The sequence below is a fragment of the Gavia stellata genome, chromosome 29, assembly GCF_030936135.1.
Source record: "Gavia stellata isolate bGavSte3 chromosome 29, bGavSte3.hap2, whole genome shotgun sequence".
Taxonomy (NCBI): domain Eukaryota; kingdom Metazoa; phylum Chordata; class Aves; order Gaviiformes; family Gaviidae; genus Gavia; species Gavia stellata.
In genome coordinates this window covers 4,904,415-4,928,237 of record NC_082622.1, presented here as the reverse complement: position 1 = coordinate 4,928,237, position 23,823 = coordinate 4,904,415, and the positions used below count along the sequence as shown (strand labels likewise).

Below are 23,823 nucleotides of genomic sequence, written 5' to 3'. Positions count from 1 at the left end.
GGGAAGGATCCTGGGAGCCCAGGTGGAACCTGGAGGGGCCCATTGCTCTGCAGGTGACCGCCGATGAGCAGCCCCTGTCCCCGCTGTGCCCTGTCCCCTCCCAGGGACACTGGCAGGGCTGGCTCCATCCCCAGCAGGGTCTGAATCCGCCCCCCCCCCTCCCCAGGTCCCAGAAAGGCCCGAAAGCCCCCCAAACTGGGACTAAAGTGGAGCTGTGTTCCGCATCATCCCCAGAACGAGTCGGGGGGTGACAAGGGGAGCGTGGCATCAGCCCAGGGAGCGTGTCCCCATTCCGGTGGGACCTGGGACCTCCACCAGCCCTGGGCCCCCCCCCTCGTGAGAACAGGAAACTCAGGAGTCGGACTCACCGTCACACAGGAAAGAGGTCAGCCTGCAAAGGCTAACCGCAGGGTGAGGAGGAGGAGGAAGGCGGCTCTGGAGAGATGGGGAAGGACGCCCATCCACCAGCACGCAGTCCAGCCCGGCTGTGTGGGGGAGATGGGGCGGCCGAGCTGGGATGCAGCCAGCTCCGGGCTGGAGCACAACCGCAGCCCCCTGCCCTCCCTGCAAACCCTCACCCCTGCTTGGGAGCACGGCCCTGTGCCGGAAACTGTGGCGGGGGGGAGCGCATAAAAATATCACCAGCCCCTCGCTGTCGCCGTCCCCTGTGGCAGGAGGGCGGCTGGGGGCTGGGGGACTGTGCAGGATCAGGCCCGAGTGGAGCTGTGGAGGGTATTTCCAGCCAGGAGGCTTTGCCTTGGAGGGGTGGCTGCCCCACACCCCAGATTGGCATGGGGGTCCCCCCAGCAAGGGACACCCACCGAGACTGCCTTGATCCGGCGGTCCGGGTGCCAAAAGCTTGAGGTGCTCTCTGCGGGGTTGATGCCTCAGCACCCTGGACCGGGAGCCCAGGCAGGGTGCAGGGTGGCTCAGGCAGGGTGCTGGGGGGCTCACCCCCTCTCCCAGAGCTCGCTGAAGTTTGTGGGTCAGCGTGACCGATGCCAAATCTTGGGGTCGTCCCACCAGCAGCTTTATCTGGACAAGGAGTAGATAAGGGGTCCGGTATCTGGTGGGCTATTGATGGCCACAGCAACTGCCTGAGCTGGCCAGGAGCTGCACCCCATCCTGGGGGTGCACGTGGGAGCCCCCCAGAACATGGTCCCAAGCTACCCCCCATCCGCCGGGCAAGGTGGGCTGCTCGCCACCCCTCCACAGCTCTGCCCTGCCCCAGGTTCACCCCGTCCCGGCAGAGCCGCCGTGGCAGAGACCCCGTGCCAGGCAGGGTCACAGCCCCCCTGTGTGCCATACGCTGTCCCCGTGCCGTCCCCTGCCCGGGGAAGCTGCGGGGGGGGTCAGGCTCTGTCTCGGGATGGGTGCAGGCAGCACCCCAGGCTGGCACAGGCTGCCTCTGGGAGCGGAGCTGGATCCCACAGAGCCAGGTATCCCCACGCACACCCCATAAATCCCGCAGGCAGAGCCCAGGGAGCCACAGCGGTGGCCCCCCGTGCTGCTGGGGACCGGGCACCCACCGATGCCAACCTGTCCCCCCCCATGCCACCTCCATGGGCAGGCGGTGGGCCTCGGTGAGCGGTGCTGGAGGGTGAGCCGGCGGCCGCCCCGGCTGGGCTGGTTGGTACAATGAACCATTGCTGGGAGCGCGGGGAGGAAGGGGGGGCGAGGGGAGGGGAAGCTCTTGCTCTGCTGCGAGAACCGCCAAAGAGACAGGGGAAACACACGCACAGGCGCTCCCGCTCTCCCCACGGCACCCACCTCGCCCTGCCCTGCCCTGCCACCCGCCTCGACACCCCGGCCCCCAGTGCCGGGCGGATCGGGGTGCTGCGGTGGCACCCCAGTCTGCGGTCCCGCCGGGAGCCGGGGGCAGCGTGGGTCCATGCGAGCCGGAGCAGGAGGGCTGACGGTAGGAGGGATACATGGGGCTGCGTGGGGCGTGGGGTGCAGGGTGGTGGGGGGCTCTGCCCCCTGCAATGGGGGGGTGTGTGTCTCTCAATCCCCTTGCCATGTGCTGGGAGGGTGCTGAAGCTGCGCCCCCCCCTGCCATGCATGGGGTGGCTCTGGGTCCGGAGTGGGACGGGGCGCTGAGCCGTGGGGACAGAGGGCCCCGTGCCCCCCGCGGGGGGCTGCCGGGGGGCTGCCACTGGGCCCTGCCCTCGCTGCTCCCCCCTGGGCAACACCAGCCTCTGCAATGAGCTGGGGGGGGGGGTGGGCAGGAGACCCCCATCCTCCCTGTCCTGGGGGGCAGCAGGTCAGCAGGGGGGCAGCACGCCCGAGGCCTCGGCGTGGGGAGGGCTGGGGGCAGCCGCCAGCTCCAGCTCACCCTCCCGGCACTAATCGGTGACGACGCCGCGGCGGGGAGGCTGCGGAGGCAAATGGTGCCTTCGCCTGTGCCAGACCCGAGTGCTGGGGAGGGGGCAGGTCACAGCACCCCGGGGGACACCGGGATGGGGGGACACACACACACCTGCTCCCCCCCAGGTCCCGCAGGTGCCCATGGCGTGCCAGCCCAGCAAGCGCTCCGAGAGGGATGCCGGGGGCTGAGCTCTCCCCGGCCAGGGCTGGGGGCAGCTGTGGGGGGCTCAGGCCCTGGCCCGAGCGGGTGCTCCCCCCGCTCCCTGCAGCTCTGCCTTGTCCCCGGTCCTTGGTGTGTCCCAAGGAGGGACAGGAACTCGCCGCTTCCTGCCCTGCACAATTCCCTCCCCACCCCGCTCCTCCTGGGACATTGTATTTGGAGCCCTGGCCGGCTCTCTCCCTCCGCCCCTGCAGCCCCTCGGATCCGGGAATTGCTCTTCTTCCAGCGGAAATCCTGCTTTCCCAGCCAGCGATGGGGCTGGGAGGCCAGAGGAGGGGGGATCCCACCGCCGTGGGCATCTCCTCCTAGGGTGGGGGGCGAGGGGACACCCCCTGCCATGGGCTTGGTTGCTCGCGGGTGGGCTTGTGGGGACAGATCGCTTTTGGGGGGTGACGTGTCCTTCCTCTTCTGCTCCGGGGTATTGGCGGGGGGGCAGCACCCTGCCACCTCCTGGGGCTGGCACAGGGACGATGCCGGCAGAGCGCTGGCCATGCCCATCTGGAGCACAGCTGGTTTTGGGAGCCAGCAGCAAACTTTGAACCCTGTCCTGCTCACGGGCAGGCAGGGGAAGGGGTGTCCCTTCGGGCATCGCCGCTGGAAAGTGCCCAGGAATAGCACCGTGCCACTACCACGTCACCGATGGGCACGGCCGGCGCTTCCAGCCCCCTCCGTGCCCCAACCGAGGTGGAATGCCTTACCGGGAAACCCACGCTCTTGTGGCTGTCACCCTATCTGCATGTTCCTGGCGGAACATTGCACCCCATCCCACCGCCTCTGCCGGTGTCCCCACGTCTCGCAGCGGTCTGGAGCCATATGCTGGTGGTGTGGGTCTCTCCGGCCACAGCAGCACCCTCCCCATCCCTCCTCACACCCCCTGTCCTCAGGGAACCTGTTCCCACCGAGGCCGAGCCAGGCCAGGGGCTGCCACGCTCCACTGGGAGCTGCAGGGGACTTGCCAGGCACTGGGTAAACTGGGGGGACTGGAGCAGGAGCAGGGCTCTACCCCAGGGCCCTGGCTCCGGGTTGCAGGGTTGAACTCGGGGCTGGGGGCAGCGGGGAAGGAGCAGGGACATGCCACCGTCTGCCACCGTGCCGGGATGAGGAGCAGACAGTGGAGAGGCAGAATGTGTCCTCTCGTCGCCTCCCCTGGGTCCTGGGCACGGGATGGGGACACGGCTTGGGGTCGTGCGTCCTAATGAGCCACCTAAAATGAGGCACCTTCCCCAACTGCGCTGCAGCTGCTTTGTGCCTCAGTTTCCCCCCTGGGACCAGAGAGGTCCAGAGCCACGGGGCGATGGAGGAGCCCGGGCGGGCTCCGGGCTGGGCTGTGCAGTAGTCTTGGTTCCTCTTCCCCTGGGGAGGCTGCGGCAGGGCGGCGAGAGCCACCGGCGTGCAGGGCCACACGCGAAGGACAGGGGTGTGCAGGGCGAGGGCAGTGGGTCAAGGCATGGGGGGGGCACAGGGTACCCAAGTGGCTGCAGCCACTGCTCAGCCCCGCTGTGGTCCCTCCCGGCTGCCACCGTCCCCAAAGCCTAGGATCCTGCCAGCCCTGAGGTTCCCCTTGGTGGCCACAGCACCATCCTCTTCCTCCTTCTCATCCCCCACGCCATCCTGCTCCTGCTCCTGCTTCCTCCTCCGGCTGCGTAGGTGCCGGCTGGGTTCCTCCGGCAGCTGCCCCTCTGCCACCCGCCTGCTACCCGGGGAGCTGTGGCACACCTGGGTGCCGGGGACCCACCCTCAGCCTGGCAAGTGCCACCCTGGCTTGTCCCCGCGGCACTGGGTGCATGACATTTCCAGCAGCCCCCGTATCTCTCCGTGCGGCGGCATCCCCCCGGAGCGTGACCCCTCCATCGCCCATATTCCCCAGAGGGGGAATGGAAGCAGGGGATGGGGGCGATCCCCACGGGGTGCCTCGGCACTGGGGGTGACACGCAGGGTGACACCGGTGTGCACCGGGACATTGCGCTCCGGCTCAGAGCTGGGGATGGGGCTGACCTGCCCCGTGTCCCAGGGGAACCGGAGAGCAGATGGATGGGCGGCCGGGGATGCGGCTGCATCACGCCCAGCCGTGCCCAGCAGGGCGGGGGCAGTGATGGGGGTAACGAGTTGGCTGGGTCTCAGCACAGGGTGGGAGCTGGCAGCTTGGCCGGGACCGGTGCCGGTGGAGCCGGTGCGGGAAGGGCTTGGTTGCCATCTGCTCCCAGGCTCCAAGCAGCTCCTTTTCAGGAGAGCCAGGGCCAGACACCAGCGTGCAGCCATCGGACACGAGGCCGGTTGTGTCCCCTCCCCAAGGACGACACAAGGGGACGGTTTTCATGCCACCGTGCCCAGCTGGGAGGTGGCAGGGACCACCTCGGGGGTTTTGTGGGTGCCCAGAGAAGGGGAAGTGTGGGTGCAATGCTGCTGTACGGCGCCTGGGCACGGCACGAGCAGCGGCTAAACCCTGCGGTGCTGCGATAATTCGGGCTTGCGCTTGCCTAGAAGATGCTCCTTGCCTGCCCGATCCCTGCCGGCAGCCGTGGCAGCACCGCCTCCGCGCTCGGCACGGAAATTCAGCAAAATGGGAAGTTTCTGAGCGCGATGCCGGCAACGGGGTGGGTGATTCCCACCCAGAGGGGACAGGGTTTGCGAGAGCTGGGGACGTTCGTCAGCTAAAATAGCCACTTATTGTCAGCAAAAATAAAAACCCCAACCCGGCAAACCCTCTCGGATTTGGCAACGCTGCCCCGTCTGCAACGGCCGCGGCCTTGCCACACTGCTGGTGTCGAAAGTGAAGGTGGAAGGGGGAGAGCCGGGCCCTTTCCACCCCCCGCCGGGAGAGAGGAAAGTGAATCAAAGACCGTGACCGGGAAACCCGCCTGAAACGTCTCATCCGCCCTAAAACCTCCGTCTCCTCCTGCTCTCCGGAGCACAGGGGACAGGACGTGGCTGCCAGGCGAAGCACGGCTTCACGGCACCTTCCCTCTGCTCTCGGGCTGGAGACGGGGCGAGCTCCGCCGTATCGCTGCAGAGCCCTCGACTGGAAAGCTCTGCCCAGTCCAAACTGGGCAGACTGGTGCGGGTGGGTGACTAGCACCCAGGGGAGGTGACAGGGCTGGGGACAGAAATGTCTCCTTGCAGCCATGGTGGGAGAGGTCCGATTTCCTCCTCTTCCTCCGCGACACCTTCGCTGCCGAGGGCGGCTCTGGCCGGAAGAGCGCAGCCCTGACCGCAGCGAGGCGAGCAGGGCCCTTCCTCCCCCGAGACACCAGTTCTCCTGCCGAGCGCAGGGGACAGGGACAGGGACGGGGATGGGGACGGGGACGCTTTGAGGGCTCCTTTCCGCCCAGCCGGGCTCCCTCCAGCCTTGGGGCAGCCGGGGGACACGTCTCGCCTTGGAGGGAGGCGATCGGTTTGTGGAGGACATGGCGGGAGAAAAACCTGCTCGAGGATGTGGTTTCAGCCTGTGCAGGGGTGTTGCAGCACATGCGGGAGTGTTTCAGCACATGCAGGGGTATTGCAGCCCGTGCAGGAGTATTACAGCCTGTGCAGGGGTGCTTCAGCCCATGCAGGGGTGTTGCAGCGCATGCAGGGGTGTTGCAGCGCATGCGGGGCTGTTTCAGCCCCTGCAGGGGTACTGCAGCCCATGCAGGGGTACTGCAGCCCATACAGGGGTGCTGCAGAGCGTGCAGGGGTGTTGCAGCCCACACAGGGGTGTTGCAGCACATGCAGGGGTATTGCAGCCCGTGCAGGGGTACTGCAGCCCGTGCAGGGGTGTTGCAGAGCGTGCAGGGTTGTTGTGGCCCATGCTGGGGTATTGCAGGCCATGCAGGAGTATTGCAGGCTGTGCAGGGGTGTTGCAGTCTGTGCAGGGGTGTTACAGCGCATGCAGGGGTGTTGCAGCCCGAGCAGGAGTGTTGCAGCACATGCAGGGGTGTTGCAGCCCGAGCAGGAGTGTTGCAGCCCGTGCAGGGGTGTTGCAGGCTGTGCGGGGGTGTTGCAGCCCTTGAAGGGTTGTTGCAGCCCATGGCGGGGGTGTTGCAGCCTGTGCAGGGATGTTGCAGCGTATGCAGGAATGTTGCAGCCCAAGCAGGGATGTTGCAGCCCTTGGAGGGTTGTTGCAGCCCATGGCGGGGGTGTTGCAGCCCATGGAGGGGGTGTTGCAGGGCACGCAGGGGTGTTGCAGCCTGAGCAGGAGTGTTGCAGCCCATGGCGGGTGTGTTGCAGCGCATGCAGGGGTGTTGCAGCCTGAGCAGGGGTGTTGCAGCACATGCAGGGGTGTTGCAGCCCATGGTGGGGGGTGTTGCAGCCCATGGTCTTGCCCACCGCCTGATGCCCTCCCGTGTCCACAGGTGCCTCTTCTCCTCCCCGGGGTGACATGGAGCAGCTGAAGTGACCGACGGAGCCGTCGCAGTGAGTGGGGTCGCCAAGAAAGGGAGCGCCCACGGGTGCCAAGGGGGACGCGGGGTCCCCTGGGCGGTACAGCCCTCCTCACAGCCTGGTCCCTGCCGGTGGCAGTGCCCATTGGGACCCCGGTGTCCCCATGTCACAGCCCAGGCACCCAGCTTGCTGTGCCAGGGGGTGGCAGGACCCCGCTCCTCCTGGGGCTGGGGGCGTGGGCAGGGGCTCATGCGTGCACCCCGGTGCCTCTAATGGGGACCACGTCTGCACACGCGTGTGCACACGCGTGTACCCTGCCGGGGGGGGCGCGGGGCTCACGGTCCCTCTGTCCCGCAGGCCGTGCCCAGGATGGGCTGTGTGCACTGCAAAGAGAAGGGGTCCGGCAAAGGGCAGGTGGGGGGTGAGGTGGGTCCCCCCCCGCCCCCCACCTCCCAGTACGACCCCGACCCCACGCAGCCGGGCGCCGTCTTCACCCGCATCCCCGACTTCAACAACTTCCACGGCGCGGCGGTGCCCTCGGCTCCCTCCTTCGCGGGGTCGGGGGTCTTCACCTCCAACACGCTGCAAATGCGGAGCGGGGGCATCACAGGTCAGCGGGGGGCTGGGTGCTGGGGCGGGGGGGGGGGGTCTGGATGCACCCCTGTGGCACCAGGGGGGACCCGGGGGCTCACCGCGGTCCCCTCCGCGTGCCGCAGGCGGGGGCGTGACGCTCTTCATCGCCCTGTACGACTACGAGGCCAGGACGGAGGATGACCTGACCTTCCAGAAAGGGGAGAAATTCCACATCATCAACAACACGTGAGACCCCCCCCACCCCCAGTCCCCCCATGCCACCCCGGGGAGGTGCCTCCGTGCCACAGGTACCCCAGGCAGGACCCAGGCTCTGCCTCGGCTCCGTTGCTGGATGCCACAAGAACCAGGGCCACGTGTGTCATGAGTTGGGTGGTCTCAGCAGTAACCCAGGTGTGGGTGCCCTCTGTGGCGGGGGAGAGCGGGATCTGGGGGTGCTGTGTGCGGGAAGGTGCAGGGTGGCCAGGTCTGTCCGTCTGTCCTTCTTCCTCGCTCCTCTTTCCCCAGGGAGGGTGACTGGTGGGAGGCCAGGTCGCTGAGCTCAGGCACCACGGGCTACATCCCCAGCAACTACGTGGCCCCAGTGGACTCTATCCAGGCAGAAGAGTGAGTATGGGGGGGACACGGATGGAAGGGGACCCCCACCCCGTCTGCCTTGAGCCCAGGTGTCTTGGCACCCCCGGCGAGCCCCGGCACCGCCGCGGTGCTGGCAAGGGGCCGTGGCATGTGGTCCCGTGGGTGCCCCTCGGCAGTGCCCTCCCGGCGCTGAACCCGGCCCCGTGGCAGGTGGTACTTTGGGAAGATCGGGCGCAAGGATGCAGAGCGGCAGCTCCTGTGCCACGGAAACTGCAGGGGCACCTTCCTCATCCGGGAGAGCGAGACGACGAAAGGTATGGGAACGGGGACGGGGACACCGGGGGCTGCACCCCGTGTCCCTCCCTGACCCACCCTGACCTTGCCCCCACGTAGGTGCCTACTCCCTCTCCATCCGGGACTGGGACGAGGCCAAGGGAGACCACGTGAAGCACTATAAGATTCGGAAACTGGACAACGGGGGCTATTACATCACCACCCGCGCCCAATTCGACACCATCCAGCAGCTGGTCCAGCACTATATAGGTAGGGTGGGATGGGGGGCACGGGGGGGGGTGATGGGGAGGGGTGGGGAAAGCCCAAGAGACCCTTTGGCAAGAGGGGGATGGCTGGGCTAACTGGGTTTAACTGGAGAAGGAGGGTGCTGTTCTGGTGGTGGCATTTGGGGGACCCCCTGAGGGTCCCCCCTCTTCCGTGTCCTCGGTGCGGGGAGCACCCGGCCTCTCTGGAGAAGGTAAATAGCCCCTGGGTCTGGGGGGGCATCAGCCGCTCCCCGGGCACAGCCGGGGGGATTGGGGGTCCGGCCCAGCCCGAGGGGGTGCGGGGCCATCCCTGGGGAAGGCGGAGGGGGGTGCACCCCATTTACGTGTGTGCATGTTGGGGGGTGGCTGGACCACGCAGGAGCCCGGGCGATGCCCGGGGTAGCGGGTGGGGGCAAAGGGCTGGTGGGGGTCTGTGCCCGGGCTGACGCCTGTCCCCCCCCTTCAACCCCGGTGCCGCAGAGCGGGCGGCCGGGCTGTGCTGCCGCCTGGCCGTGCCGTGCCATAAGGGAACGCCCAAGCTGGCCGACCTCTCGGTCAAAACCAAAGACGTGTGGGAGATCCCCCGCGAGTCCCTCCAGCTCCTCAAGAAGCTGGGCAACGGGCAGTTCGGGGAAGTGTGGATGGGTAGGGCCCGGCGGGCAAGCCGGGGCGAGCGGCGGGGAGGGGGTGGGTGGCGGGGGCACCCCCAGGCCTGGCACCCCCCCCAGGGAAGGGCTCCTGCTTGCCGGGACAGGCTGAGCGACACCAGGTTGCCGGCATGGGGAAATGTCCCATGTCCTGCTCTGGGGTCACAACGGGTACCCCAGGATGCCCCGTGACGTCCCTGCATGGGCAAGCAGCCCCCCCCCCCATTTCAGATGGGACCGCAAGCAGGAGACGAGACCAGGCCGGGGGGTCCCCTCTTCATCATCCTCTTCCTGCGGCGCCCCGCGCTCCCTCCGCTCGGCGTGCATGCTGCATTCATCCCATCGCACCCCCTCCCTCCCTCCTCCCCTCCCTGCCCGCCCCCCCGCAGAGTATAACGACGGGTTGTGCCATCTGCTAACCCGCGCGTGCCCCGCCATGAAGCCCCAGACCCTGGGATTAGCTAAGGACGCCTGGGAGATAGCGCGGGAATCCATCACCCTCAACAAGAAACTCGGCATGGGATGTTTCGGAGACGTGTGGATGGGTAAGGCTGGCCCAGCCGGCCGGGGCGGGGGGGCACGGGGGCAGGAGCAGTCCGGTCCTGCCCTGGCAGGCAGCATCGTGGGGTGCCGGGTGGTACCCACTGCTGTGGGGGAGATGGCAGCTTGGCACAGGCTTCCCTGTGGAGGGATGGGGAATGGGGTAAGGTCGGCATGAGGAGGTGAGCTCACGGGTGCCTTGTCCCCATGCCACCGGGTGAGGGGACCTCCTGGGTGGGGTATGGTGGTATCATGCCCCTTCCTTGCCCTGCCCTCATTTCCTTGCTCCTCCACCCATGCATCCCTCCATGTATCCCTCCCTCCATCCATCCCTCCATCCCTCCATCCCTCCATCCATCCATCCATCCATCCATCCATCCATCCATCCATCCACGCAAGCATGCACCCACGCACCCCTCCATCCGTGCACCCCTCCATCCACGCACCCCTCCATCCACGCACCCCTCCCTCCCGGCCCTGCCGAGGCCGGCTGTCCCCTGGGCTCGCGGTGACGCCGTGTCCCCGGCCCAGGCACATGGAACGGCACCACGAAGGTGGCGGTGAAGACACTGAAGCCGGGCACCATGTCACCCGAGGCCTTCCTGGAGGAGGCTCAGATCATGAAGCGGCTGCGGCACGACAAACTGGTGCAGCTCTACGCCGTGGTGTCGGAGGAGCCCATCTATATCGTCACCGAATTCATGAGCCAGGGTGAGCGGGGGGCACTGCCTGGGGGACCCCCCTGCTCTTCTGCAAGTCTCACCCTGCCTGGGCACGGCTGGGGTGGGCAGGGAGCTGGTCCCAGGGCTGGGGGCTTGCAGGGGAGGGCACCCTTGGGTGGGCACGGCAGGTTCTCGGGCGTTTTGACTGGCACCCTCTGCCCGCAGGCAGCTTGCTGGATTTCCTAAAGGACGGGGATGGACGCTACCTGAAGCTGCCCCAGCTGGTGGACATGGCTGCCCAGGTACCGGGGAGACTGGCACGGGGTGGGGGTGCCCCTCAGGGGGTGCATCCGGGGGGTCCTCACTGCTTTCCCCCCCCCAGATCGCGGCGGGCATGGCCTACATTGAGCGGATGAACTACATCCACCGGGACCTCCGCGCTGCCAACATCCTGGTGGGAGACAACCTGGTGTGCAAGATCGCCGACTTCGGCCTCGCTCGCCTCATCGAGGACAACGAGTACACGGCGCGCCAGGGTGAGCCGGCTCGGTGCCCCGCTGCTGTGGGGACCGCCGCCCTGTCCCCTCCGTACCCTGGGCATGGACCTGGTCACCCCCAGTGCTGGGTGTCCTGGGCAATGGGTGCCCCAGGTGGTGGGTACCCCAGGGAATGGGTATCCTGGGTGATGGACACCACGGATGATGGGTACCCCGGGTGGTGGGCATCCGAGGGGATGGGTGCCCCAGGTGCAGGGTGACCCTGTGCAAGGCGCCTTGGGTGCTGGGTGCCCCATGTGTGGGGCAACCCCAGCAGAGGGTGCCTTGGGTGCTGGGTGCCCCCAGCGCAGGGTGCCTTGGGTGCTGGGTGCCCCATGTGTGGGGCAACCCCAGCAGAGGGTGCCTTGGGTGCTGGGTGCCGCCAGCACAAGGTGCCTTGGGTGCTGGGTGCCCCATGTGTGGGGCAACGCAGGCAGAGGGTGCCTTGGGTGCTGGGTGCCCCATGTGTGGGGCAACGCAGGCAGAGGGTGCCTTGGGTGCTGGGTGCCCCATGTGTGGGGCAACGCAGGCAGAGGGTGCCTTGGGTGCTGGGTGCCCCCAGTGCATGGTGTCCCAGTGCAGGGTACTCTGGGTGCAGGACACCCTCAGTACAGGGTGCTCCGGGTGCTGAGCACCTCTGGTGCAAGATGCCCCAGGTGCAGGGTGTCCCCAGTGCTGGGTGCCCCAGGTGCGGGGTACCCTGGGTGCGGGTGCAGCGGGGTGCCCCAGCTGTGGCTCACCTGCCTGCCCTCGCAGGTGCCAAGTTCCCCATCAAGTGGACGGCCCCGGAGGCCGCGCTCTTTGGGAAGTTCACCATCAAGTCGGATGTCTGGTCCTTCGGCATCCTCCTGACCGAGCTGGTGACCAAAGGCCGGGTGCCTTACCCAGGTACAGGGCAGCAGGCACCCTTGGGGCGGGCTGGGCAGCGGGGTGCAGGCAGGGCAGGGGCTGACCCTCCCCAGCGCTGCCACCAGCAAGGCTTGCCCCGTGCCTCAGTTTCCCCATCAGAGAGACCAGCGCTAAGCTGGGCTCCTTATCCAAACCACAGCGCAATGCCGCCGCATCCCTCGGCGTGCCTCAGTTTCCCCACTGGCTTGTCCCATGGGGATGCTGGTTGCCGAACGGGGTGTCCTTATCACGCAGGGATGAACAACCGGGAGGTGCTGGAGCAGGTGGAGCGGGGGTACCGCATGCAGTGCCCGGGCAACTGCCCCCCCTCCCTGCACGAGGTGATGGTGCAGTGCTGGAAGCGGGAGCCCGAGGAGCGCCCCACCTTCGAGTACCTCCAGTCCTTCCTCGAGGACTACTTCACCGCCACCGAGCCCCAGTACCAGCCGGGGGACAACCAGTGACCGGGCGCTGGCACCCCCCGAGCCGGGCTCTTGGGGTGGCTTTTGGATGAATCTCCCCCTTTTTGCAGGGGGGGTGTTACTCCCTTTGCCTGTGGCCCCCCCACCCCAAAACGCCTGTGGGGGGGTGCTCGGGATGCCCCGGGGAGGACAGGGGGCTTTGCACAAGGATTTTGGACTCAGAGAGGGGGCAAAGCTGTGCCCCCCACCCCAGCCCCCCTTTCCCCCCCCCCGGCCCCTCTCTCGTTGCCTTCACATCCAGCTTTGAACCTGAGAAGTGCTTTGGCTGGGGGAGGAAGGTGGGGTACCCCACCGCGCCCCCCCAGACACCCCTAGCCCCACAGCAGCAGGGACCTTGGGGGGGGGCAGTGTGTGCTCCCCATGCCGACCCCAATCTCATCTCCCCCAGCTCAGCTGTGTGCACCTGGGGGGGGTTCAGCCCCCCAAATCCTGGCGTGGACCTGGGGAAGGTCACCTCAAACCCCCCCCCTTTTATATCGTCTTTAATTTATAAGATTTTATACCCCTTACCCCAGCAGCCACCTCACCCCCAGGGATCCCTGTATTTGGGGGGATCTCCTTGCCCCCCCCCCCCCCCCCCTTTATCTCCTCTCCTTATAGTAGAGCCAAATCCTGAAAGCCATAAACCTCCGCTTGCGCTGGGGGGGAACAAGGGGTCCTGGGGGGGGGGGGCACAAGGGGTCCTGGGGGGGACCAGGGGTCCAGGCTACGGGGGGGCAGCTCTGCCCTGGGGGCTGTTTCCCACTGCCCCGTGTGGGGCGGGAGGGGGGTACGGGATGGGGTCACCCCCAGAGCGCTTGGGGGGGGGTCCCGGCTGCAGCTTGGCTCAAACCTCTGCGGCAAGCATTAACGGGGGCTGGTGGGGGGGACTCGGGGCGCAATGTGAATATGATGGCACTGGAGGGGGGGGGGATGCCACCCTGCTGGCTGGCTCCTGGGGGCCGGCTGCCCCCCTGGGCCCCCCCTTTCCTGGGGGGGGGTGTGTGCCTGTAGTCCCAGGCTTGGCCCAGCCCTGCTCCCCATGGCCAAGAGCTCCCCTGCACCCATGGGGCAGGGCTGTGGGTGGGCAGTGCCATCCTGGGGGGGCGAGGGAAGGGGAGGGGGGGGGTTCTGTTGTTTATTTTTTTTTAAATCCAGTCTGTAAATAGAGAGAAATAAAACCTTTCTAACAAGCGGGGGGAACCCGGGTCCTTCTGGCCCCCCTTGGGGCAAGGGGCTGACCGGGGGGGGGGGGTGATTGGCACCGGCCGGGGGGGAATTGGGGGGGTTGGCTAGAGCTGGGGGGGACAACACTGGATTGCAGGAGTTGGGGTGGGGGCACCCATGCCCACCCAGGGGGGGGGGTCCCAGGTTGAGTCGAGCCAGGACTGAGGGCCGTATCCTCACCCCCTCCAGCCCCAGCGCATAGATATAGCCCGGGCTGGGGGGGCCACCTCTGCAAGGGAAAGGCCCCCCCGGCCCCCCCCCCCTAGGCCATTTGGGGCTGCAGCACCAGCTCCCCTTGCAAATCAAAGCCTGGAAAAGCGGGGTTGGGAAACATTCGGGTTTGCAAAGCTGCCCCCACGCCAGGCACCCCACAGCCCCCCCCTGCACCCCCCATCCGCACAGAGGGGACCGTCCCCTCCCGCTAGCTCCCAGGCGTGTGCCTTAACGGGGCAGCAGCCTGGGTTTAATTAGCGGGGGGGGGGGTCCCTGGGTGTCTGGTGGGGGGGAGCTGCTCACCCCCCTCCTCTGTGGGAGGGCAGGGGTGCTGGGGGGGGGGGTCCTGTGCTTGGAGGCTGGGGAGGAAGAGGTTAATTTTCCTCGCAGCTTGGCCTCCCCAGCAGGGCCCAGCTGTGGCCACTAATGAATTCCCCAGCACTGGTGGGAAGGGGGGGACTGGCCCCAGCCCCATCCAGGGGGGCTCAGGCTGGGGTGGGTGGGGGGGAGGCTCCAGGCAGGTGGGGAGGGGGACACGGAGCCAATGCCAGCGGGTTTGGGGACATGCCAGGGGGCTTGGGGACATGCCACCCTCCCTGGGCACCAGCGGGCACCTCCCCGGCTCCTGCTTCACCCCAGTTCCTCCAAGGGCTGCAAATCCCCCCCGCCTCAGTGCAGGGGAGCAGGGCTGGATGTGGCCGTCACCCCCTTCCCCATCCCAGGGAAAAATCCCTCCGGGAAGGGCCAGGCCCCCGGCCAGGCTTGGCTGGGCAGCGTGGCACGATGCCCGGTGCCGGGGGTGGGGGGGGGTGGCCAGGCGAGGAGAGCAGATTGCGTGGCACTGCCAGCCGAGGCGAGGAGGCGGTTGGCACCGGACCGCAGCGGGCAAAGCCCCGGTGCCAGGTTGCAGCCACCGGCTCCGGCCGCCCCACGCCTGGGCCTGGGCACACAGGGGCACGCAGGGGTGTGGGGCCAGGGTGGGACGTGGGGCACGGCACGGGCACGGCAGCATCGCCGTCACCCCTGAGCCACGCTGGGGCTTGGGGCTGTGCTACCCACCCCCCCGGGTTGCCAGCTCTGCCCCCCGCCTGGTATCACCCCCGCGCTCGGCGTGCACACACCCGCGTGTTCACTGCACGTGTGTGCGCACGCATGCACGCTGCCTGTCCTGGGCGCGCACACGCGTGCACTGGGTGCAACCCTCCCCGCAGCTTCGTGCCCGCGTGTGCGCACACACGCACCCCCTCATATTCAGTGCACACAGGCTCTGACACACACCCAGCACCCCAAAACCACTCTCCCTTTGTGTGAAGGGCACACGCCTCACCCGCGCCATGTGTCCCTTGTCCCCAGGCCCATGGGGACACGTGTGCTGTCCCTCTCCAGCCTTGTGCAGGGGGCAGAACCCTCCAGCCGGGGCGGGGGGGAGCACCCCGGTTCACCCCCTGCTCTCCGAGCGCGGCAGAGCACTGCTCGGTGAAACAAAGCAGGGTTGGGGTCCCCCCCATGCCCGCTGTGCCCCCCAGCACCGGCGCTGGGCAGGGTCTATCCGCAGCTCAGCCCCAGTGATTCAAGTCTCCCACTTAATTGCAACTGGAGGTTTCATAGAGCAGGGCTGGCTCGGGGGGGGGCATGGGGACCCCAACTTCCCAACCTGGGGGGCCAGGCAGCAGCCTCCGGCCGCGGCTGCTCCGTGCCGGCTCCGGGAGGAGATGGATGTGGCTGCAGGTGGGCACCTGCGGAAAGAAGAGGACTGGAAAGCGGAGGTGGGTGAGAGGAGGGAGCAGTTGGGCACCACTGGGGAGGAAGGCTCACCATCGCCTTCACTGCGCCCGCAGGCAGCCCCTCCATCCGGGGTGCGATGGACTGACGGACGCTGCCGGACGGACCCTGGTGTGCTGGGCCCCGGCTGCGCTGGCCCCCCAGCCGTGCTGGCCCCCCAGCCCCGACTCCATCCGTGTTCCTGCCTGGTTCCTGCCCGTTCCTGCCCGCTTGGGCATTCGGAGGGGCTGATCCCACTGTGCTCCGGCTGCCTGGCGGGGTTACACCGGGGCAGCAGCGAGCAGGATCAGCCCCTCGCTCTGCCGGGTTGCCAACGTGGCAATTCTCTCCAGCGCAAAATTCACTTAAAAAGGAATAAAAATGTAAATCCGGGACCTGGCCCGGCGCGGAGGGGCAGGCTGGCGATGCAGGCTCCCCGCTGCCGCCCTCCTAACGCTCCGCTTTCGCCTCCCCGCAGCCTGGGCCAGATCCTGCCCTCCTGATGGGAAGCAATGCCACCCCTCGTGTCCCCAGCCAAGGACCCCCGTCCCCAGCGGTGCCGGTGGCAGGAGTGGGTGGGCGCTCCCTGCTCCGCTCCAGGGCCAAGGCAGAGGGGTTGTGCCGTGCCCCCCGGGGACCCGCGTGGATTTGGGCATGTGCGTTTAAATGCAGTTGTGCCGCAGCAATCCCTGCGGGATCGTGGTCATGTCACCGTGGTCTGTCCCCAGTTTTCCCCTTTGGTGTCATGAGCGTGAAAGCTCTTGGGGACAGAGAGCGGGGGCCCAAGATTGCAGGGGCTCACGTGAAGGGGCTGAAGGGAGGGACCCCCATCCTGGCCTCCGTCCTTCTGTCCTTCCTCCCTCTCCCCCCGTGGGTGCCCCGGGGTAGGGGCGAAGGGGTTAAAGGGTTTCACCCTGGGGTGACCGCAGGCTGGGCAGGGGAGGGGACATCGATTTTATGTTAATGCTGGGCCACATCGACCAGGGATGGAGGGACAGACGTGGGGCATGGCCACCCGCCTGCTCCTGGGGCCACCCTCCGCAGAGCCCCCGCAGCTCCTGGTAGCCCAGGGCAGGGCCCACCCCGGGGTGCCACCAGCCAGGAGCGATGGGGAGGTGGGGAAGGAGTCTGGGACCCCCGCCCTCGAGGTGCTGCAGGGCTCATCTTTGCTGCAGAGCTTTGGCTGGGTGCTCCAAGGGAACAGAGCTGCGGGTGCTGGGGAGGGCGAAGCTCAGCACCCAGAGCCGGGGGCTCTGGCCCCTTTCCCTCCCAGTGCCTGCAGCAGCGCAGGCAGCGCCGCAGAGCTGAGCCCTGGCTGCAGCATCTTCTGGAGAGAAGGCAAAAGCAGCTCAGCATCACCTCCCCTGCCCTCACCCTGCCTGCAGCTGAGGGCCGAATCCAGCATGAGGCTGCGGCGTGAGGTCCCCCCCCCAATGCTCCCCAGGACCCCCATCCCCATGGTGCCCAGACCTGCCTTCCCTGCTCCTGCCTGCAAATCCTGCCCGTGCCTGCCCAGCCCACGCGGTCCCGCTCCGGCTGGCTGCTCTGCCTGCGCCGTGCCAGCCTCGGTCCGCGCGAGCGCGGCGGGAGCTCGCGGGCAGGGGGGTTCTGGAGCGAGCATGCCCACCCGGTGCCAAGCGCGCGGTGGGCGCAGGTGTGAGACCGCTGCAGATGGCCGGCGCTGCAGACCCTGGCACGAGGGAACCGTGGCACTGCCACCCTCCCGGGGGGGGTCCCTCACTCAGAGCTGCTGCCGCCGGGAGCCGTGTCTCCCTCGTGGCCGGGAAGGAGCCATCCCCACCCAAAACGGGCCTGGGGACTGGGTCTGTCCCTGTCCCCTTTGGCCCAAGTTCCCCAGGGTCTGGCAGAGCCCGCAGAGCTCCTGGGTCACGGCTCAGAGCCGCGTCCCCGTGGTGACGATGGCCAGACAACAGTGGAAGATGGCCAAAAATGCGGTTTCAGGCTTGACCGGGCTTGGGATGGCTAGTCCAGGCCTGCAGGGACTGTGTCCCCACAGGGGAAACTGAGGCACGGAGGGACTTATCCGCAGTCACCCAGCAGCTCAGCACCAGTCACGGGGAGGGGACACCTTTTTCCATGGAAATAATAGATGGTATTTGGGAAGAGCCATGCACCAGCCACAGCAGCATCTGTGACAGCCATCGGGGAGCAGCAGGATTTGGGGATGGAGGTTTCTTGGGTGAAATGAGGTGTGGGGATGGTCGGGTCACAGCGCAGACGTAGGAGGATGGGGAGGAGGCGCAGCGGGAGCCTTGCTCTGCCCGGGGCGCGCTGCTGCTCGGGGCTGCTCAGAAATGGTTGCGCCGGGGAGAAATCCGGGCTGGTTTTGCTGCTGCTCCGGGGCAGCACAGGGCTGGAATTCAAGGATGGATGGGGCTCTTCTGCTGCTAACATTTACCAGGGTAAAATCTGGATGGTGCCAATCTTCCGCAGACGCCGGAGGGGCAGGATCCCCCCCAAACCCGATCGGGGTGTCTGGCCCGCGCTCTCCGCAACGGCAGCTCCCGCATCCCAGCAATGCATCAAACGCCTTTGGCCGTCCCCCTCGCCTCCCTGTGCCCGTGCACCCCAGCTCTCCCCCGCTGCACCCCGCTGCCTCCAAACCCCCCTGCTCCCACCCTGGGGAGCTGGTGGCTTTCGGGGTGCCCACTGCCACCCAGCCAAACCCACCCGAGCTTTCGGGGGACAAACCCAGGCGGGTCACCCTCTGGCCTGATCCGGGCAAGGGTGATGGCGAGTGGGGTCTTTGTCCCCCGGGTTTGGGGACGGGGGGGGGTGGACACCCGTGGCAGCCGCCCGCAGGGTGCGGGGACACGGGCCGGGAGCCGGGGACAGCGGTGGCCCCGGCTCGGCAAAGCAGCCACTAGATGGTAGCGTAAGTCCACGCCAACGCTGCTGACACAGCACTTGGCTGGGAGAGGGGACAGGGTGCCCCGGTGACCCGGGTGGCCCTGGGGACCCGCCTCCGCCACCCCCTTCCCCCGGTAAAAAGAGATACCGGCTGGGCTGAGCACCCGCGGAGTTGTGACACGGGTGGCGTGGGCACAGCTCCCCCTCCCCGATGCCCCCCTGCCACGGCTGGGAGCCGCCCGTGCCCGCCGGCGGCTCTCCGAAGCGGGGGGCGAGGGGAGGACCCCCGCTCCCAAACCCATGGCACCCATCTCCCCACCTCCACCCCAAACCCAAACCGCCCCGTGCAGCCGAGCTGGGGACAACCGCGGGGCACAAGCCTGACTCGAGGCAGGGGGACAAACCCGGGCCTGGGGACAAAGCAGGGTGACCCACAAGGCACCCAGCTCAGCGTGGGGGTGCTGGGCACCCACGGGAGCCTGGCAGGGCCGGAGGACGGGTGCCCCTCCGCAGGGACCCTGCTGCAAAGCGCCTCGCTTTGCTCCTCGTCCCCGCTCCCAGCCCTGCCGAGGGCTCCATGCCAGACTGATATATATATTTTATGATAACTATAGAGATGCACTTCAAACCTGACAAAGGACTTTGACAGTTTTAAGCATCTCTTTGATTAATACATGACCTTTTAATGCTTCGGATTAAATTAATAAATCTTTTACATTCTAACCCGTTCTGCTTGCAATGTAATGTTTTTTGCACGACCTCCTTCTCTCCCTGCCCGTGCAAGACAGCTGACCCGTCCCTCCGTCCCGCTCCCCCGGCGCGCACGCAGGTACAGCCATACACAGCCTTGCAATATTCATAGGGCGCGAAAGCCCTGCAAGGCGAGAAGGGAGGGATCCTCCTCGTTTTTTGAACAGTCCCTAAAAATAGCAAGAAAATTCAAAGCTGACATTCAGGGCGAGGGGACGAGGAAGCCTGCAAAGTTGCTCACTCAGCCACCAGCAATTGCAGCGATCCTGTCTGCGTGTGCAGATTCCTCTGCTGACCGGGCTGGAGCCCAGGCCTCCTCTCCGCACCCGCTTCCAGGAGCGACGCAGACCGCTCCCCATCCTCATCCGGGGTGCGCAGAGCCCAGCCGCTCCCCGATCCATCCCCGCCGATCCCAGCGGGGTGCACGGAGCCCCGGTGAGGAAGCTGCCGGCTTTTCGGGTGCGATAGGTCCCCGCTGGAAAGACAAACTCTCAGCTTGACCCCGGCTCACCAGTTCACCCCAGTGCGGCGGCGAAGCTGGGGTGCCCAGCGCGTATCCTGAGCGGAGATTCGCTCTTCGCTGCCTGTTGATCCAGAAACCCGCGTCAAACCCCAACCTGCACCACGCAGGCGAGGCAGAGGGCTGCTTGTGAAGCCAGGTGCTGCGTCTCTCCCTGCACCCATGTGTTATTTCATCGATGACTCACGTGTTATTAGCAGCCAAGCAATATTCCCAATTCCCTGGAGTTAACCCTTCACTCGTCACTCACCAAACCACAATGTCATAACAAACATCAGCGGTATTATCTACTTTAATTATATTGTATCTACCCGGCTCCGGGAACATTAACATCGGCGGAGACTTGGAGGGAAGGTGTTGGGGAGAGGCTCGAGGGAGCCACGGGGAGGGAGGTCACGGGGTGCTCAGGGAGCTGGGGGGGCAGCTCCCCGCTGTGCCACCGCTGTCCCAAGGGGCCTTGGTCACCCATTGCCCTCCTGGCATCCCCTCTGGGACTGGGGCGAGAGGGGACACAGCGCCGTACCCCAAAGAATGTGGAGGAGCAGGGTGTTACCAAAGAGCGGGGAAGTTTCCAGGCTGCAGAAAGAGCTTTTGCTTAAAAAAAAAAAATTAAAAGGGGGGGGGGGGGAGGGAGGAAAAGGGGGGGGGGGGGTGTCTTGGGTGGTTCCCTGGGGGTAGGTGAGGGCGCAAGGGTGCTGAGACAGGGAGGGTGATGAAGTGGCAGGGATGGGGGGGGCTGCAAAAGGTGGGTGTCCCCCCCCCTCCCCGAACCCTGCGGGGGGGGGGGGGGGGTGCGCAGTGCGGGTGCAACCCGGGAGAGGGCAGCAATGCCCCGCGCATCCCAGTGGGACCTCGGGGGGGGGGGCACGCGGGGGGGGGGGGGGGCAAACCACCTTCGGTGGTTTGCCCCCCCCCCCCCCCCGCGTGCCCCCCCGGCTAAGTAGGCGCGCAACGGAGGCGCGCAACGGAGGCGCGCCCGTTTGCGCCCCTCCCTGCGCGCATCGCAACGGCGGGGAGGAGAAAGAGGGGCGGAGGGGGGGGGGGGGGAGGAGGAAAGGAAGGAGGGGAAAAAAAAAAAGAGGCGGGGGTTGGGGGGGGGGGGGGGAAGGAAGGACTACAAGGCCCGGCATGCCCCGGCGGTGCTGCACGGCTCCCCGGGGTGCCGGATGCTGACCGTGCCGCTGACAGCGGAGCGAAGCGGAGCCGCGGTCCCCGCCGCGCACGGAGAGGAGCGAGGGGCAGGGCGCGCCTCGCCGCCGGCTGCGCTCCCCCCCTTTTATCCCAGCCCCCACAAAGCCGGGAGCGGCAGAAGGCAAGAGAGAGGGAGGAGGAGGAGGTGGAGGAGGAGGAGGGAGGAGGAGGAGGAGGAGGAAGGGGGGAGGCAGCGGCAAGCCAGGGCTCTGCTGCGCTGTGTCTTTCTTTGCTTTCCGCAGGCGGCGAGCGGCGGAGGCGCAGAGGGGAGGTCGGTTCCCCTCCGCCTCCCGCTCCGCTGCCTTTTGTGTGTGTGAGAGGCGAAGGGGGGGGGGGGGGAGAGAGGGGAAAAAAAAAAAAAAAGGAAAAAAAAGGGGAAAAAAAGGGGAAAAAAAAGGGAAAAAAAGGAAAAAAAAAAGGAAAAAAGGGAAAAAAAAGGGGAAAAAAAGGAAAAAAAAAGGAAAAAAAAAACCAACCCCCCCCCAAAAAGCGCTAAGCGGCAGAGGGGAGAGAAAAGCCGGAAAAAAAAAAATATATATATATAAAAAATAAAATAGAGGGGTGGAGGGGGGGGAGAGGGAAGGAGGAAAGCGGAGAGGAAAGAGCAGGCAGGGGACGGAGGAGGGGGCGGGCTGGCAGAGCGGAGTTGCCTGGGGAGAATGTGAGCAGGAGGCGCTGGAAATGCTCTCGTTGAAGGTGGCGAGCGGTGCCGAGGGCTCCGGGACCCCCGCGGCCGGTCAGGAGGCAGCCCCCCCGGACGGCAGGAGCCTCCCCAAGCGGGCGGGCTCCGAGGGGCTCGGAGCGCAGGAGCCGGTGGGTGAGTAAGCGGGGACCCCCCGCCTTTGTGTGGGGCTGGGAGGCGGGGGGGGGGACACACACACACGCACACACACACACACGCGGGACACCCCCTCCGGGGGGGTGGGGAAGGAGGCGGTGTGTGTCCCCCCCCCCCAGCGCCGTCCCCTCCGCTGAAGTTGCGCGGTGAGTTGCTGCCAAATTGCCGGAGTTTAATGGCACTTGGGGCGGGGAGGGGCGTGCGGGGGGCCCGGGGCGAACCCCCGACGGGGCGGGGGGGGGGGGGGGCTGTGAGCTCCATGAGTTCAGCCACCTCCCCCTGGCCGGCCCCCCCCACCCCGGGCCTCCTTTCCCCCCCCCCCCCCCGGCTGTGAGCGGTGAGTGACAGCTGTCAGAGCCGGCGCTCCCCGCTAGAAGGCAGGGCCGCCACCGGAGCCCCGCACGTCAACAGCACCGGGGGTCAACCGGGCTCCCCGGGGGACATGGGGGGCCCCCCCGGGGCAGAGCATCCCCCCCCCCTCCTCGCCCCTTCCCCTCGCTCCCGGGGAGCAGCGGGCTGGCCAGCCCCGCGGGTGGGGTGGGGTGGGGGGGTATAGGTGGTGAGGGGGTGTCTCACCCCAACCCCGCTGGCGAAGTTGCGTGGTCCGCGGCGCGGGGTTCGGCGAGCGGTTGTCGCTTCGGTGCCTGTCATCCCCCCTCTGATTTGTTTTTATCGATCAGCTGATTTAAATCCGCCACCCCCTCACACCCCCCCCCCCCCCCGGCGCGGCCCCTCGGCGCTTGCACGGCAATGGGGACCGCGGGGGAGCGGGGGCTATGGCCGGGGCTGGAGTCACCCCACGGGGTCACGCTAACACCGGACCCTCTGCCGGGGACGCGGTTGGCGTCCCCAAAGCCGGGGCAGGTGGAGACACCTGGGTCCCCGCTTGTTTACGTGCCGGGGGAGGACGTGGCCCCGGTTGTGACCAGGTGGCCTCGTGTATCCAAGCCCCTGGGCACCGGTGGCTGCCAAAACGGCCACCGAAAGCCACGGGCTGAGCTCATTGTGTGCCGCCACGAGCCCCGGCGCGCGGTGGAGTCGCTCCAGATTTATCCTGGCGTGACAGAGAGCAGAAGCGAACCCCCGGGGCGACGGGCACGGATCCTGCCCGCTCGCTTTCCACCCAGGCGCTGGGGGCGCGTGGCCTGAATCGGGGCCCCCCCCCAAGGCCTCCCCCCCCTCCCTTCCTCGCCCCCCCAGGTGTCCCCTTACACTGGCTTCTCCTGCTGGGCTGAGGAATTTGCAGGGGAGGGTGGTGGTGGTGGTGGGGAGGGGGGGAAGAGGAGGGCGGGGGGCTGGGGGGGGGCTGGAGAAGGGATGGCGCGGCGCCAAATTCCGCTCTGCCATGTCTCTGTAACCTGAATAGGCCAACTCCATCCCCGGTGCGAGTCCCCCGGGGCTCCGCCGCGCTCCGATGCAGTCAGGCGGGAGGTGGCTTTCGCTCGGCCGCCAGCCTTTCCCCCCCCCCCATCGCCTCGCCCCATACGCACACCCCATGAACCACAGTCCGGTTCCCTCCCTCCGCCGTCCGGCGAGCGGATGCCGGCCAGAGCCACCGCGTACCCGCCGAAGCCACCGGGCGCCCGCCGGGAACCCGTCGGGCAGGAGGCGGAGGTGGCCGAGGTTTTGGGGGGATAGAGAGGGTGAAGGGTTGGCACCGCGGCGGGGTAGCCAAGGACACGCCGGGAGCGGGGCGGCCGGCGGAGGAGAAGCGATGGAAGCCCGTGGAAGGTTACGGGAAGCCTGGGGGGGCCGAGGCTGCCCTGGCCTCCTTAGAGGAGGCAGCAGAGACCCGGGGCGGGCTATTTCTGCTGAGATCCCGAGGAAAGCTCTGGGAGAATTGTGGGCTTCTATAAATAGTGTGTGTCAGCCGAGTGGAAACAGGGCCTTGAAATGCTCCTGCTATTCTCCCGAGTGCTTGGAACCAGCTCTTGGTAAACAGGGCAGCGGTGGGGAGGGCTGTTTCCTTCTTCCGGGCTCGTTAAGGGGAGCGTGGTGGGGGGGAGCTGGAGGGACGGAGGGGGGGGATTTTTCCCTGGCAATAGGGCAGGGCTCCCCCCTCCCCG

At 67.2% G+C, this 23,823-nt stretch overlaps 1 protein-coding gene across 3 annotated transcripts; it reads left to right on the top strand.

Annotated features, from left to right (window-relative positions):
- Positions 1 to 1,865: 1,865 nt before the first annotated feature.
- Positions 1,866 to 12,601, top strand: FGR (FGR proto-oncogene, Src family tyrosine kinase). 3 transcript variants are annotated; one of them, XM_059830899.1, is made up of 13 exons: positions 1,866 to 1,918; positions 6,919 to 6,979; positions 7,304 to 7,556; positions 7,663 to 7,765; positions 8,045 to 8,143; positions 8,324 to 8,427; positions 8,507 to 8,656; positions 9,689 to 9,844; positions 10,371 to 10,550; positions 10,727 to 10,803; positions 10,884 to 11,037; positions 11,794 to 11,925; positions 12,181 to 12,601. In XM_059830899.1, the coding sequence occupies exons 3-13, from the start codon at positions 7,316 to 7,318 to the stop codon at positions 12,387 to 12,389; spliced, it is 1,605 nt and encodes a 534-aa protein (XP_059686882.1). In that variant the 5' UTR covers positions 1,866 to 1,918; positions 6,919 to 6,979; positions 7,304 to 7,315; the 3' UTR covers positions 12,390 to 12,601. The 3 variants fall into 3 exon arrangements, with proteins under 3 accessions (XP_059686882.1, XP_059686881.1, XP_059686883.1); XM_059830898.1 differs by lacking the exon at positions 9,689 to 9,844 and adding an exon at positions 9,133 to 9,297; XM_059830900.1 differs by lacking the exons at positions 1,866 to 1,918; positions 6,919 to 6,979; positions 9,689 to 9,844 and adding an exon at positions 9,133 to 9,297 and having other exon boundaries at positions 7,301 to 7,556.
- Positions 12,602 to 23,823: the final 11,222 nt, after the last annotated feature.